Below are 17,486 nucleotides of genomic sequence, written 5' to 3' on the forward strand. Positions count from 1 at the left end.
AGTTCCCATTTTTTTAGGAATATACATCGAATCACAGAAAAAGAAAAAAGGAAAAAACTGCAAGTCAAAATGTGGAACCACTACTTTATTGCTCAGTAGAATCCCAAGAAAGAATCAGAAACAAGAAGTGCACTTTAAGATTGTTTTCTTCCATACTAACCGCCCCAATCTAATATCTATATATATGGGGACTATGGCAAATCTGGAATTTGTGTTGAAAATAATTATAATTACATGGTTGCATACCCACTATGCACTTCGATATATTGTATAGAATTACTTTTTTTTCGCACCCTACCATACAATCGACAAACCACAGTACACTGTGCCATGAACAAAACTATCTCTGTCGATCAGCTCCAGCCAAGAAATAATATTAAATCAATTGCAATGTGTGAAAGTTTTTTAGAATAAATTTGTAATTGAAAGTGAAATGCACAACGCCTTTGTCTTCGCATTAATGTGGTGCCTTGTTACGGCTGTCAGTGTGCCACAAGTAAGTGAAATTGAGATTTGTTAATAGCGAAAATAAATATTAATTAAATTGTTCGTTTTTCCATAACATCGCAAAAGGATCTCAATGAAAATAATGCCCATGCAAAGTCAATCAAAACTTCAAATGAAACTCAAGTTTTGGAGTTACTAAATTTTTTGGTAACCCAAAACAACGTAAAATTCGAAGTGGCGGAGAAAAAATTGGATAGAATGTTTGACAAAATCAAACTGATGGAAGAGAAAAATTCACCGCAGTCCGACCCAAATGCAAATGAGAAAACTGCCTCAAGTGATTTTATGGCTAGAATGGATAACTATGAAAAATCCCAGGCCGCACTAATTGCTCGAATTAATACGTGTGAAAAAACCCTGGAGGGACTAATGAAAAAATTCGAACTACCGGAGAATAATAATGCAACGAAGGCTACCATGAATCTAAGTGGAGGAAATTCTTTGGCGAATGGAAACGATCATGAAATAAATGAGCCAACGATAAGCACGCAAGTTCCTGAAAGAAATTTGTTGCAGTTTATGTTGAAAACAATGGCGGACATAGAAAATATAAGAAAAGCCCAGCAGGAGCTAACGAACAAAATTGTAATTCTCGAAGGTAATAAAAATTCTAACGAAATTAATACCAAACTCATTGAAACTTATGAGAAGATTGAAAGTGTTGAAAAAGGCCAGGAAGAACTAGTGGACAAATTTAAATTATTGGAAACAATTTCACAAGAAAATGTGAAAGAAAATGTGGCAAAAACCCAGAAAGAGCAATTAACCATAACTTCCAATGAAACTAATGCCAAGTTCAGTGAAACTAAATCAAAAATAGAAAGTGTTGGAAAAAACCATGAAGAACTAGTGAACAAATTTCAATTATTGGAAACTACCACACATGAAAACATTACGAATTTAATGGAGCTGTTTTTGGAAAATAACGCCGAACTGCAAACTATGACAGAAACCCAGAATGAATTAAAAACTAAACTGGAAATTGTTGAAAGTAATATAACTACAACTGGACCTTCGAGACCCTTTGTTTATATTACGGACATTCTTGAAGAAGGTAAGTGATTATTGATGTGTATTAACAATTTTGAATTATCAGTGGTGAATTGTATTTGAAAGGATACCAAAGTTATTAACTCTAAAAGCGACAAAAGATTGTTCAGTTCAGGAAACTGCAAGAATTTACTATTTTGAAATTTCTATACAATTTATAAAATGACAAACAAGAAAGGCGTTAAGTTCGACCGGGTCGAAAATAGGAACAATTAGTTTTCTTTCGTTTATTAAAGCATGTACTAAGCTCTTACTTCTATTCGTTGCCGGAGCAGAATATCATAACTGAGAATGCTCCCTTTAACCCAGATAAAGCCACTGGTCGTTTAAACGCCACGAAAAATGGTTGCGAAAATTGACGTAAAACTCTGGTTTTTTCCGAATATTTTTGTGGGGTTTTTTGCATTTTGTTACAGTATTATCTGTTATCTGTAATTTCACGCTGATAACGCTTCATTTGACCAACGCCTTTCCACGCAATTGGCCAAAAACCCAAGCTATTCAAAAAAATCTACTTTTTTGTAATTTTCGACTTTTGATGAAAAATTTAAGTATGCGATAAAAATTTAATCATAAATGTTAGAATCATATAAAGTCAGGGATTTGTTAGGAATATAGTAAGAGTATTTTCTCAATCAAAAACCAAGGGATTGGCATGTAAGGATACACCTATATTACCCTCCAAAGTTTTTGGAACTTTTAAAAGAAGGCCCGATTTCAGGATAACTATACCTTTTAGAGAAAAAAGTTATTTATTAAATAATTAAAAAAGGCTTAAAAAATCTCAAAAATATAATTTTCATAAAAAATTTTAAGTTTTCTAGCAAGAAAATATCTCGGTGCTAAGTGGGTTAAAAGAGCTCATATGAGGTGTCATCCGTGTTCTTTCCAAAACTTGGAACAATATTTACAATTTTCCGAATTTACCTTTCGTATTCTCTGGCAACACACAATATTAAATTACAGCAATCTCGGTTAAGAAATTTGAAAAAAAAAATCCTCGAACTACATAAAATTGGGCAATAACGGCTAGACTTACATATATCCAGGTTATATGTATGTGGACAGTTTTTTGCGAGTAAGTTCTAAGATCTTCTGGAAAGACAAAATTCCGATTAGCAACCAATTCGATAGGAAAAATGTGACTATGTGACTAAAATCTTCAAAAATTCTTAAATGGGGCTACCCTTACGAGACGAAGACTTAATACCAAATTTCAGCCATTTCGGCGGGATATTGAAGCCGCAACCTTTAAAATACCGAAAGTCGGGAGGTACAGTTCTATGGGAGCTTTATGAAGACGTGAAGCAATATCGAAAAATTTCTGGTGGAAAGTTTTGTACTTCCAAAGAAGACTAAATACCAAATATCAGCCATTTCAGTGGAATATCAAGGCCACAACCTTGGAAATACCGAAAATCGGGAGGTACCGTTCAATGGGGGCTATATGAAGGCGTGGACCTATACCGACAAATTTTGGTAAGAAAGTTTTATACCCCCAACGAAGACGTAAGTACCCAATTTCAGTCATTTCGGTGCGATAATGAGTCTAAAACTAATCTTTTCGATAGATATTGTTCAATCATTGTATGGCTTTCATGACAAACGCTTAGCGAAGTCTTTGAAGTTATGATTCATATTATGAGTATGGCTCTGAACACTAACACGCCGTGACAACACTTTTTTCCATGTGTTTTTCAAGGACGTGGGCCTGGCTCAAGCTGATTTTATTTAATTTTTTTTTTTTTGAGAATTTTGCCTATTGAGGCGAAGATCATTTTTATACCCTCAGCGTTTATGCTAACGAGGGTATATACACTTTCATACTGGCAAAATGTGCCTCATCGAAATAATGGTTTTAGACCCCAAGTATGTTTGGACGAAATGTGTTTCAGACAATTTGGAGTCGATTTAGCAATGTCCGTCCGTCTGTCTGTCTATCTGGCGGGTGCGCACGATAACACTCGAACGGATGAACCGATTTGGTCCAAAATTTGGCTTTTGCAATATTTTGTCCAAACTTAGTTTAAGTTCTAAGGTGGGTTATATCGGTCCACTCCTTCTGATACCTCCCCCACAAAAGTTCGAAAATGTTCGGAAAATTTGTGCGCACGATAACACTTGAAGGGGGTAACTGATCCATACCTTGCACATCGTGAAATGTCTATCAAACTTAGATGAGGTTGCAATATGGACTTAATTGGTCCACGCATTCGGGTACCTCCCACACAAAATTTGGAAGACTTCAGTTTAGGACCTGCTCTCGAATCGTTTCGATTTTTGTTGTTACAACTTGCATTCACGGCACCCCAAACGGCGGTATAAGTTTCACCAGGGGCAAAACCATACTTCCTGAGAAAATAGACTGAAATTTTCAAAAAAAAAAACCCCTATGACGCCGTGTGTAGTGGTTGGAGCGCAGAATAACTCTCGAACGGAACTGCCGATTCGATCCAAAATTTGGCCTTCGTAATATTTTGTACAAACTTAGTTTAAGTTCGAAGAGAAGCCATATCGGTTCACTCCTTCAGGTACCTCCCCCACAAAACTTCAAAAATGTTCGGAAAAATTGTGCGCACGGTAACTCTTGAAGGGATGGACCGATTTGGTCCATACTTTACACATCCTAATATATCTACCAGATATAGATCAGGTTAGAATATGGACTATATTTGTCCATTCCTACGGGTACCTCCCACACAAAATTTCGGATAAGTTCACTTTGACGATATCTCTGAACGGGGCAACTAATTTCGTCCAAACTTTGGATCTCCTAATATTTTGTCCAAATTTAGTTTAACTTCTAAAATAGCTAATATCGGTTGTCGCCTTAGTTTACTTCCCCCACAAAAGTTCATCATTTATGTCTCAGTGCAGGTTAGGGTCTGTTCGAAGATCCTTTGGAAATGATTATGTTCGTTGTGGTCCTGTGTACAGCGATATTATGTTTTCCGTGGTCAAGTCCATACTTCCTGACTAGTGGGCGCGATATCTTTCGAAAATATATGACTCCATTCCTTCAAGTATGTACCTCATCCGCAACACTTTTGAACTTTAATCCTCATCCACATTTTTGTCGACAAGTTCAAATGTCCAAAAAGGGCCACAAAATTTTGAAAAGACCCTGTATACATTCGATCTGTCCGTAGATGAAAGTTTCAATTCACATAGGCTGAGGGTATATCTCTGTCGGCAAAGCCGACTGATACTTTTTTACTTGTTAATATTAATTTTTAATTAATTTTTCATTAGAAACGAGCTTAATGACCAATGATGCGAGTGAAAAAGGAAAGCCAACGATACGAAACCACACAACCACCACTATGTGACATGACATGTTTCGCCTTGGGTAGAGGCTCCTCAGACATATCGTTTGATTTGGCTCGCTTTCGAAGACCCAAACTGCCGATTCCTGCTTTGTTTCAGGCTCCTAAGCATAGATCCTAGATTCGTCGTCTGTGACGATCTTATAAACGTCGTTTGAAACACAGCGATCGATTTTGTGCTCCATTTTTTGGAACCAATTCACAGGAGACTTTTTTGAGCGATTTGCGGCCATGTGTTTATGCACTATTAAAATTTAGTCGGTGGAGGAAATAGCCAAAGATGCCTCTATCTCACGGTATATAACTCGGCGATATCGCATTATCCGTTCACGCACGGCATATTTCTTTTCTGGCACAACGGTAGATTTTTGGCGACCCGGACGACCTTCGTTTTTTGGCGAGGACCGGCCGCGATTGAATTCATTAAATCAGTTTTTCATAATCCTATAGGATGGTCCTTTATCGACATACAAAGATTTAATTGGATCGATACACTCTTGAAGTGATTATCTACGTTAAAATGTGTGACAAATTCTTAAACGAAAATGTTCACAAGTAAATTCCATTATTTTTGCAAAGTGATTTTTTCAAGTCACTGTAAAAAACACATAACATGGTCGTACGATAAACTGTCCTGAGTAAGTCTAGGCTAAAATCTGTCAAACTATCCAAAATAATTTCAAATGGCGCCTGGCAATACGAGGTATTGCCCAGGCCAGGTAGTTTTCGTGCAGCCCTCGTACTATATAGAATATGTTAATAGTTCGCGAACTCTGAAAGGGTAAAACTCGGATTCATCGATTGTAAAACATTTTTGGTTTTTACCATATGTACTTAAGGTTTATCTTTCCTTCCCCTTCTGCTTGATCCCTCATTAAGCTCCTTTTAGTGCAGTAAACTGGTAAACCGTACCATCATCTACATGATGATGCTACAATTTTCATGCCACTATCTAACCGGAGAAATTATAGAATGCAATACGTTTAGCTATGGGTATCGAAGTCGGTGTGAATGCGATAAACTTTATACCAATATTCATCACCGATTCATATTGATCTTTCGAACAATTTTTCCCCTTAAAATCCAGCAAGAACAGTCAAATCTGTATGTATAGCTTCTTAAGCCCACAGATCCCGAGGGTGTTTGTCAGTTCTCCTACCGGGCGCGTCCCCACCGGCGGATAGGGGGAGGTGAATGGTCGGGCTACTCTATCATTTACGAGGGAAATCACTTGTGACATGACCACCTACCTCTGGAACCTCTGAGGTTCCCGCGGACAAAAAACTGACTACGGGGGTGTTCCCCTAAAACAAAAAACAAACATGGAGGACAAAGAAGGAATAAAAGTTACGGTGCAGGGCCTAAATAACCCAGTACCGGCGGGGAATAGTGATCTGCCTGCGAGTCACACCTCGTCGTCATCAAGCGATCGTGAGCAAACATCTCCCACAGATGTGGGTGCCTTGGCATCTGTGGTCGACGGTACTGCTACAAGCACGTAACCGAAAGGTAAAAAAGATGAGGAGAAAGGGAAGCGAAGGGTGAGTTTAATCTGGACCCAGCCATCCGAGGATGGGAGCGACCCTGACTCCGAATCAGACAGCAGTTGCAAAATTAACACCACCGTTGTGGAGAAGCCCGTTAACGAGGAGGTCCACAAGATGGTAGAAGAGGTAAGCGAAAGCATATCTAAACTTACAACGGAGAAAAAAGTTCGGTGGACTGGAGCCCAGAGACGTAGGTACCAGAGGATCCAGGCACAGCTAAACAAAAAACAGCGGGCCGCACCAAAAGAGATCAACAATCCCTCCACTTCCTCGGAAGCGGCGAAGAGGATTAGATCTCCAGAGGAAGAAAATACCGCCAAACCAAGTAAGAAGAAAAAGAGCTTCCCACCATCAAATGCCCCAAGCAATTCCTCTCAAAACCCACGCGAAGGAGACTGCCCAAAGAACCCTTCGACGGAGGGCGAAAAGGAGTGCTCGGGCACGAAGAAGGTGAGCGCGACCGCGAAATCCTCTGGAAGTACCAAGGGCTCTGATAAGAAGCCCAGGCCCTTCCAGAAAAGGAAGATGGGCGCAGAGGCTGGCTCGGAGCCGCCATCTACTTACGCCAAGGTGGCCAGGAAGAACTACAGGGACGAGAGGTGCTATGCAGTGATCGATACCAGTAGAGGGTCCGGCAGATTACCTAAAGAACATCAGCAGGCCATCGAAAATATGGTCAGCGATAAAATACTGGAACACATTCTAAAGAGTGGGCCAATAAAAATAGTCAGCAACGAGTTCAAAGGGGACCTCTTAGTATACCATTTGGGACCGCACGCGAACCCGGCCGCTCTCGAGGAAGTCATCAACAGTGTGACAACTCCTTGGGAAGGCGGCAAATTGAAGCTGGTGAGGAAGGACGAGATACCTCATCTGACTAAAGCGACGGTTTACGTCAAAGGGTATGGCTGCAAGTTCGAGACAGAACGCATGCTCGAGGTCTTTGGCAAGCAAAATGAGACCTTGGAAGTGAAGAGGTGGAAAGTCTTCCACAGGGAGGAGAAAGAGGATGGCACTCTCCTTGTGGTTGGAATTGACGACCTCTCACTATCCAGTCTTACAAAGACAAAGGGCAAGGCGTACTACATCTGTAATGCAGTCACCTTTAAAGTTGGAAGGGCACGAGTCGGGGAAGAAGAGGATGCCCACCAAACCAGCAAGGAGGACAAACCACCGAGCAATTCCGAAGAGGGGGTCGAAGCCATCAGCGACTCCCAAGAAGCACGCTTACTGGATGACTCATGATTGAGGTCATCCAGATAAACCTCCATCGGAGCGAAACGGCAACTCAAGCCCTGATGGATAAAATAAACAAAGGTAATATACACATCGGTTTAATCCAGGAACCTTGGACCGTAAAGAACAAGGTTTCCGGACTAAACCACATTAATTACCAACTCTTTTACGCTAATATAGGAAACCGACCGAGGACCTGTATTATATGCCATAAAAACTTATGCTTTCTTTTCTCCCCAGAGTTGTCAACCTCGGACGCCACAGTGTTGAAGCAAGGGAATGGTAATATATACCTAGCATCAATCTACCTGCCGTTCGACTCGCCGACATTACCACCTTCGTCGGAGCTACAGCAACTGGTGAGGAAAATCAAGCAAACAGGTAACGAAGTACTAGTAGGTAGCGATGCTAACTCTCACCACATTTCGTGGGGTAGTACTAATACTAACAAGAGAGGTCAAGCCCTTCTAGAATTTTTGAATACTAACGACTTGATAACCCTTAACATAGGGAATACACCAACCTTTGTTAACAGAGTTAGGGAGGTAGTATTAGATGTAACAATATGTTCAGAAAATCTAATAAACGAGGTACATGAGTGGAGGGTTTCAAAGGAACACTCCTTCTCTGACCATAGGTATATTAGGTTTAAAATATCAAGGCCACCGCCGAATCCGATAACTTTCCGAAATAAATCCAAAACTAATTGGGCTAAGTTCGGAAAACAAGTTAAAGATAGACTAGGGCAAGAAGTTGAGGTTTGCCTAAGCAAAGAAGATATTGATAGAAATGTCAATAAACTAACAGAGGCTCTGGTAAGGTCTTTCGAAGAAAGTTGTCCACTTCGAGAGAGGAAATCTGCCTACGAAAAACCCTGGATGACAGGGGAAATTCGTAACAAAGGCAAAGAGGTCCGAAGACTTTACAATAGGGCAAAACGTAAAAAAGCAGCTGTATTCTGGGACAACTACCAAACAAAACTAAAAGAATACAACAAAATGACAAGAAACGCCAAACGGAACTCCTGGAAGCTTTTTTGTGAACAGGTAGATAGCGTGAATGACGTCTCTAAAATTAAAAAGTTTCTATCTAAAGCTCACTCACAACCCGAGCTTATGGTTGATGAGACGGGTAAAAAGATGGAAACAACCGAGAAACTCTAAGCCTTCTGATGAGAACGCACTTCCCGTCGAGTACTACGGCACACACAGTGTCACCGATGGAGATGGCTTATGCATCAGAAGAAGCACCAAAAATCAACAACTTGATGATTAAAGAAGCAATAATGAGCTTCTTACCATACAAAGCAGCGGGACCAGACCAGATTTTCCCAGCCTTACTTCAAAGGGAAGTGGACTATATTTCGTCCAATCTGGTCGAGATTTTCAATGCTTGCTTAAACTTTGCGTATACTCCATTGGCCTGGCAAGAGGCAAGGGTAGTATTCATTCCCAAGCCCGGCAAGTCAAGTTATGCAATACCAAAATCTTATCGTCCGATAAGTTTAACTTCATTCTTACTCAAAACAATGGAACGGACGGTCGACACCATGATAAAGAGTAACATCCCTAACGATATGCTCAAGTACAAACAACATGCATACGTAAAAGGTAGATCAGTGGAAACCGCATTACATGAGGTAGTACACCACATAGAAAGAACCTTCGAGATGAAGTTGTATACTCTCGCAGTTTGCATCGACATCGAAGGAGCGTTCAACAACGTCAGCACCGAAACGCTAATCCACTCCTTAGACGAGTTTCAGGTAAACCGGGCCTTGAGGCACTGGATAGACCACATGCTAAGGAATAGATGGATAAGCTGCGCGCTACAAGACGTAACAAAAAGAGACAAAGTTGGTCAGGGGATGCCACAGGGAGGAATACTATCACCTCTCCTATGGGTTACCACCATAAATAGTCTACTAAGGATCTTAACCGACGAAGGATTTGAACCCATCTGCTATGCAGACGACGTTATAATACTTCTTAGGGGAAAGAATCCAAATATACTCTGTAGAAGGGCCGAAACGGCTCTAAAAATAGCATACAACTGGGCTAGACCGAGAGGTCTAAATGTCAACCCGGAAAAAACAGAACGAAAATAGGAGCTTACGAAGAACCCGTTTTCCTAGATAAGATGATAAACATTTCTCCAACAATTAAGTACCTGGGAGTAATTCTAGACAGGAAACTTAAATGGAGAGACCATATTCAGGAAAGCCCACAGATCTTGGTCAACCTGCAGAAGAGCTATAAGCTCAAAATGGGGTTTCAATCCTAGGATGACACACTGGTTATACAGAAGCGTAATTAGACCGATTCTAACTTACGCTTCTGTGGTATGGTGGACAGCTACGGACAAGAAATGCAACGTAAAAGTACTGCAAAAAGTCCATAGAACGTGCTGCTTAAGTATTAGCGGGGCAATGAGGACTACACCAACTAGGGCTTTAGAGACAATTTTATTTGTCCACCCAATAGAAATTCAGGTAAGGTATGAGGCAGCCATCGCAGCTATAAGACTTAAGTCGATGAGCGAGTAGATCGTAAGAGACCACCAAACATACCACCAAAGCATATTACAGGTTACAACGGGTGAGTCAATAGATCATATTGTATCAGACCGTATACCTGAAACAATTGAATCCGCCTTGTGTGAAATTTTAATACCAGACAGGGACATGTGGATCGATGGAACCCTGGAACGGATGCCAACTGGAAGCTGTGGTTTCACAGATGGGGCCGTTCTAGGGGGGAGAACGGGTCTGGGTCTATATATCGAAGACCAGGAAACTAGAATCTCCCTTCGACTACCAGATCATAATACGATCCTACAGGCCGAAATCCGAGCGATCACAGAGTGTCTGAACTGGTTTAAAGCTAACACAAGGCCAATCACTGTAAACATCCTAACGGACAGTAAAGCTGCAATTAATGCAATAACAAGCAAGACGGTGAAATCAAAAACTGTCCTGCAGTGTAAAAAATCAATCAACGACTACTCCCACTATGGATCTGTCAACATTATATGGGTACCAGGACATAAAGGGATTAGGGGTAACGAGATAGCCAACTCCTTGGCAAGGCAAGCCAGAGAGCAAGCTACGATAAGCCTAGATAATGCTAAGCCTTTAAAAGCAGTGCGTCTAGAGTTAAAAGCATGGGCAGAAAACGCCCATACATCCCTCTAGAATACTGAAGAGAAAGGGAAAAATACAAAAATCCTCTGGGGAAACCCAGACGAGGATAAAACAAAGGAACTCCTTCAAATGAGTAAAAAAGACATTAGTAGACTGACATGCATCCTTACAGGACACCTAGGGCTACAAGCACACCTGCACAAAATCGGTTGTGCAGAAAGCAGCGAATGCAGAGCATGCGGAGAGGACGACGAAACGTTGGAACACTATCTCTGTCATTGCCCAGCCTTCGCGACGCTAAGAAACCAATTTCTAGGAAATAACACTATACCAGAACTCCACCAAATTAGGGCAAGCGAGTTCAAAAACTTAAGAGATTATGTCAATGGCACAGAATTTCTCAACTGATAAATTTATTTTCTTTTTAATAAATTAAACAATAAAAAATTTATTCCCCTTAGGCTTCCGAAATTAGAGCGCACAACAGGCCTTTACTGGCTTAAGTGTATGCCCCATACGGGCATGTGGCGATTCTTATATTCGCCCATCTTTTTCAACCTAACCTAACCTAACCTAAGCCCACAGATCCACATAATAGCATGGCAATACCATGAATATTGGGGAGTCGGTCTGGAGAGAGGTGGCTTTCAATGACCAATACTGCCATTAATTTCAAACTTATGTTGCTGTTTGTATTTATGACGTTGGAGAGGCCTTAAAACCTTTCTTAACCTATTTCAGTTAATGCCAAATTTCTTGGGGATTTCGTAGTGAATGGACAGAAAGCCTTTAAAAAACCCATCACATAATACCACATTTTGTGCACATTTTTCTAGTTTTCTAGTGTTTTCTTTTTAAAACATAATTTTCCTTCAAATTTTACAACTTTACGGAGCAAAAGTCATGCTATTGTCATCGGTTAAAAAGTATTTCAATTCTTTGGTAATCTTTTGCAATTTTATATTTTCTTCTTTAATTCCATTTTAAGGCTAATTTTTGTGATTTTGTATTTCTAAACAGGTGAACCGAGAGAGTGCAAAATGTATAATGGGTCCCTGCGAACTTGGTAAGTATCTGATTTTTAAATGTTTTTTTTTTGATATCATCTTCTTATATATAAAAGACAATGTGTGTATCGTAACCATAAATGCAGGAAGACGTAACCCACAAAACTAAAACTTTACAGAAGAAGCAAAAAACGTTATAAACTGGCAATCTGACGGTGTTGGGTTCAATTCCCAGTCTTGACGGTGAATTTTCAATGGACCACAGTTAGTTGAACTGTCTATGCCAACCAGCACTACAATTACTTATAATTTTAAGTGTATTAGACGATATTTAAAAGATCGTCCAGGATATTATATTTATTATGGTATTTAAGTCAATTTATCGACAAAATATACTTACTTACTTAGCTGACCCATTACAAAACATTTGTTCCATAGACCGAACTAAGAAAAGATCTCCGATTCTCTCTGTTTAGTGCTTCGCTTTTTGGAATACCGCACCTTGTCATCTCATGATCCACTTGTTTGAGCCATCTATTCTTTGGATTGCCAATTCTGCGTGCACCGCCATGTGGCTCGAATTTATACGCCTTTTTAGCGGGTTCATCATCGCTCATTCTTATTATATGGCCTAGCCAACGGAATCGCTGCATCTCGATACGTTTAACTATATTGATGTCGTTGTATAGCAGATACAGCTCGTGGTTCATACGACTTCGACATTCACCGTCAATGCAGATTGATCCGTAGATTTTTGAAGTATTTTTTTCTCAAACACACCAAGCACTGCCATGTCTGCTTGCGCAAGTACCCAGGCTTCGGATCCATACATCAGCACGCGTAGTATCAGTGTTTTGTAGAGCGTTATTTTTTGACGAGATGTGGCTTTGTTTTTAAGCTGCTTACTTAAGCCAAAGTAGCATCTGTTAGCCAATACAATTCTTATTTTTATTTCACAACTGATGTCGTTTGTTGTGTTTACGGCGGTGCCGAGGTATACGAAGTCTTTTACTACCTCAATATTATAGGAACCAACTTCAACCGTTGGTCCGATCTCAATGGACGCATTGCGCGTCGACACCATCAACTTGGACCTTCATAAAGGTATCGGTTACTTCTTTTACTGATCGTCCCATGATGTCTATATCATCAGCATAAGCAAGTAACATGTAGCTATTGGTGTAGATTGTGCCACTTCTTTTGCCGTTTGCCTCTCGTATAAACTTTTCTAGCAGGATGTTGAAAAGATTGCACGAAAGAATGTCTCCTTGCCTGAAACCTCTTTTGGTACAAAACTCTTCGGAGAGGTTCTTTCCTATTTGAACTGAAGATCTTGTGTCAGTTGGAATCATTTTACAAAGCCGAATGAGCTTTGCGGGGATACCAAGTTCAGGCTTGGAATACCTTTGAACGTAGCGGGCTGTCGAAGGCTGCTTTATAATTTGGTAGAATTTTTGGACTTCATTCTATCTCCTGTACATCTCGATTTGTTCACACTCCCGTTTTTCTCTTTCTCTCTTTTTTTTTCTTTCAGAAAATTTCAGTTTAGGGCCATCTCTCGAATCGCGTTGATTTTTGTTTTAGCAACTTGTATTCACTACCCCCATACGACGGTACAAGTTTCCTTAGGGGCAAGTTCATACTTCCTGAGAAGATAGCCTGAAAGGTACAAAAAAGCCCTATGATACCGTGTGTAGTGTTTGGAGCGCAAGATAACTCTCGAACGGATCTGCCGATTCGGTCCACAATTTGGTCTTTGTAATATTTTGTGCAAACTCCTTCAGGTACCTCCCCCACAAAAGTTCAAAAATGTTCGGAAAAATTGTGCTCACGATAACTCTTGATGGGAATGACCGATTTGGTCCATACTTTACACATCGTAAAATATCTACCAGATATAGATCAGGTTCGAATATGGACTCTATTTTTCCACACCTTCGGGGACCTCCCACACAAAATTTTGGATAAATTCACTTTAAGACCTGCTCTCGAATCACTTTGGTTTTTTGTTGAAGCGATTTGCATTCGCTGGCTCAATTACGACAGTAAAAGTTTTTTCAGGGGCAAGTCCATACTTCTTGAGAAAACAGCCCGAAAGTTGTAAAAAACCCCTATGGCACCATATGTAGTGGCTGGAGGGCTCGAGCGGAATATATTACCGAATATAGCTAGATTATGTTTTCGCAGGCTAGTGTGATGAAAAAAGCCCTATCTATCGATATCCCTGCAAATTTTTCAGCTTTAATCCTATCAATGCATACGGCCAAAATTTTTAAAACCCCCCTAAATACATACATATGTTTTTTTTTTTTGGGAAAAAAGTACTTCAATCTACACATGCTGAGGGTATATCTCTGTCGGCAAAGCCGACTGATACTTTTTTAATTGTTATTATCTATTTACAGTTCGAACCTATTACTGCCCGACTCCTGTGCCAATTCAAAGGCCACAAATTGCTATGGCAAACAATGTCGCATAAGAAATAAGATCTATGGTGAAATGTCATTTTGGGTTGCCTGTGATGACGATTGGACAGTTATACAAAGAAGAATTGACGGCACAGTATCCTTCGAACGCGATTGGGAAGATTACAAAAATGGTTTTGGCGATTTGAATGGCGAATTTTGGTTGGGATTGGAAAAAATTCATGCTCTAACCCATCCACCGGGATCCACTGAACTTAAAATAGAAATGGAAGATTTTGATAATAACTGGAGATATAGCCATTATAAATCGTTTTTTGTCGGGGATGAAAGTAATGCATATCGGTTACGAATAGGCGATTATGTTGAGTCAAACGGTGGAAATTCACTGAATGTATGGAAACATCACGGTCAAAATTTTTCAACATACGATCAAGATAATGATCAAAATTCTGATAGAAACTGTGCTTCTTGGTTTATGGGCGGTTGGTGGCTTTACGACTGTGATTTGAAGTAAGTTTACTTTGAAGCAAATGTAAAATATTACTTTTATTAATTTTTGTTGTTTTTCTTGCAGTTTTCCCTCAGAGTTTAGCAATTTGAATGGCTTTTATTACAAGACGGGTGCAGTACCAAATGATAAACTTGGCACCGGCATTACATGGAAGACCTTTGGAGGTTTACACAAGTCACTTAAATACGTCGCCATGAAGATACGACGTAAATGGGAATAAAATTAATTATGTGTTCCGTTTATATTCGTAATTAAATAAAAAATAATTATAACAGAATAAAAAACACTAACAGAACAATAATTTGCTACAGCATTCAAATAATTGTGTTTGTCAGTTTCGCAGATTTTAAATAATTGGGTAGCTGGTGAAGGGAATTTCAATCAAGCCTTTTCAGCATACGATTGAAGCGAATTTCAATCAAGCATTTTCAGCATACGATCGTGATAATGATGAAAATCCTAATATGATCTGTGCCTCTTCGTTTATGGACGATTGATGGCACGTTTGAGGTACGTTCAGTTTGAAGCAAATGTGAATCATTACTTTTAGTACACTTCTCTCTCTCTCTCTTCTCTTCTCTTCTTATTCCTTTGCAAAGACTTGAATGTTATCTATTACAAGACGGGTCACGGTGCTCTTGAAACAATTTTAAATGGAAGGTGCTTACACCTCGGAAGTTTTTGCGGATTCTGAAACTACAATGTTTATAGATGAGAAAAATCAAAAAACAAAAAAATCGCCGGAGCGCTTTTTAAATAAATCGCGATTTAAGTTGACATTTTTAGGGGTGGTTTAGGTTTTTCCGATTTTGCTTAAAAACCGCAAGTCCTATCAAAATGGAACTAAAGAAAATGTTGTAGGTATGAAAATTCTCTACAAGATTGACATTTATGGTAATCTTGTCGGTTTTACCGTTTTTGAGATATAGAAGTTCCAATTGGGACAATTCAAATTCAATTCAATTTTGTATAGCCCCCTTATAAAACAATGTCACATTTAACAGCCTTATTTTGTGGAAATTTCTTTCACCATAAATAGGATTCTTTATAAGTATCTGTCAGAAAAATATTGAAAAATTCTTGTAGAATTAGGTGTTCATTGATCGTTTTGTGTCATTCAACAAGTGTTGAAAACCACCGAAAGAACAAATATATAAAGTGAATAGTGAAAGTGAAGTGAAAAGCGAATTATAACATGTCATTCAAGAAGAGTGCTTCCAACGCGGAGAAGAACAAAGAAACCTGGACAAAGAACCTAGTCCAGTTTCAATCGCCATTAAGAAAAGGCATAGTGGCAATTGTGGAAACAGCACTGAGTGAACGGAGTGCGACTGAAAATACACGTCAATGGTCGAATCAAATTTCTTCAATCTACACCAAAGGGCGGACAGAGAAGATCGCTCTAATTGCTTTAGAGCTTAAGGTTCTATGGAGCAAAGGCCGCGTTGGTTATTCAAGCGGCAAACCTGCTGGTGTCAATACCATTCACTCGTCCAACCGAAAGAAGACAATAGAAGCGAGTGCGCCCACATTTACCAGTTCAGCGACACCTGATTGTTCCGAAAGTGGCTCGATTTTTACGAGAGTAGTACAGATAGTCCCTGGGAGGATGAAAATGTATCATCAACGAGCAAAAAGAATCATAACGAAATAGGCATTGCAAGACGCCTTGTTACAAGTTCAAAGATTTCGTCCAATAAAGCAGCTACGATGTTCCAGCAGCATTACGCTGAATGCATTGAAATCCCAACCCCATGTCAGTCAGGAATCCACAGGGCTATCTACAAGGGTGCTGCTCGGTTGATGAACCACTTGGTAAACACGCTTTATCTGGAGAAGTGGAGCATGCAATTTGACGGCAAACACGGTCAACTGCAGCAAATGATTGAAGTGAAAGGTTATACCGCGCCCAAGTTCATCAGTTGCCAGCACCATGTGCTGGATCGAGTTCTTTGGGTTGTCATGGACGATGAACTCCATGCGTCTACAACAATGCCGTTCTTTGGTATTGTTGAAGTTACGAAGTTTTTCGGCAATTCACACACACACACATGACCCGAACTCAACGAAAGAGCACACAAAAGAGAGTAAATGTTTTGATTTGTTTTTGTTTTGTATCATGCGTGCCCAGCAAACCAATCGTACCGACATCGTAACGAAATCGGAACAAAATTCGGACGTTACGTACGATATCTGATCCGAAATCGTAACGATATCTTAACGAAAGTTGTATGAAGTGGTTGACATAATTTCGGAACGAAATGTCGGAGCGAAATCGGATCGATATCGGTCAGAATTCGGAACGAAATCGGAAGAAAATCCTTGGGAAATTCGGAATCCGAATTTTTTCCTCCGAATTTTCGTACAGATTTCTGAACGATTTCGTAATAATGTCGTATGAAAATCTGAGTTATCTTCCGAATCTTCATAAAGATTTCTGAACGATTTTGGAATAATGTCGTATGAATATCGAAAGAAAAAATTTTCTCTGACGCCTCTTTTTTTATTGATCAATTTATCTTCGTTATGTCTTTTATTTGAATGTATCTAATGATTTTCACTGTTGTTATCATTTTGTAGTTATAGTAGAACAATGTCAACTTTGTGCACGAATATGTTGAGTCTATCATCACTACATTGAATTTTTATATGTTGCATTTATATTTAAAATATATAAAAATTTTATATGCGAAGTTTATAACCAACCATTTTGTTTTTCGACAACAAACTAAAA

The 17,486-nt window shown here is 39.6% G+C and overlaps 2 protein-coding genes across 3 annotated transcripts in view; both read left to right on the forward strand.

The window, feature by feature from the left end:
- LOC141404970 (uncharacterized) overlaps positions 1–17,486 on the forward strand; it is a 1,496,028-nt gene that overhangs the window by 1,023,761 nt on the left and 454,781 nt on the right. The window lies entirely within an intron of this gene.
- Positions 350–15,071, forward strand: LOC141387592 (uncharacterized). The gene is made up of 5 exons (XM_073957491.1): positions 350–496; positions 574–1,561; positions 11,829–11,874; positions 14,221–14,751; positions 14,816–15,071. The coding sequence occupies exons 1-5, from the start codon at positions 434–436 to the stop codon at positions 14,970–14,972; spliced, it is 1,785 nt and encodes a 594-aa protein (XP_073813592.1). The 5' UTR covers positions 350–433; the 3' UTR covers positions 14,973–15,071.

This window comes from Musca autumnalis, unplaced genomic scaffold (genome assembly GCF_047663935.1).
Source record: "Musca autumnalis isolate F117 unplaced genomic scaffold, ASM4766393v1 scaffold_5, whole genome shotgun sequence".
Taxonomy (NCBI): Eukaryota; Metazoa; Arthropoda; class Insecta; order Diptera; family Muscidae; genus Musca; species Musca autumnalis.

What these genes read in the sequence shown, in the direction of transcription:
- LOC141387592 (XM_073957491.1), top strand. Translation starts at nt 434, where the DNA reads ATGCACAACGCCTTTGTCTTCGCATTAATGTGGTGCCTTGTTACGGCT. An exon ending in CGGCTGTCAGTGTGCCACAA is followed by an intron (nt 497 to 573) that starts GTAAGTGAAATT and finishes ACATCGCAAAAG; the next exon opens with GATCTCAATGAAAATAATGC. An exon ending in AATGGGTCCCTGCGAACTTG is followed by an intron (nt 11,875 to 14,220) that starts GTAAGTATCTGA and finishes ATCTATTTACAG; the next exon opens with TTCGAACCTATTACTGCCCG.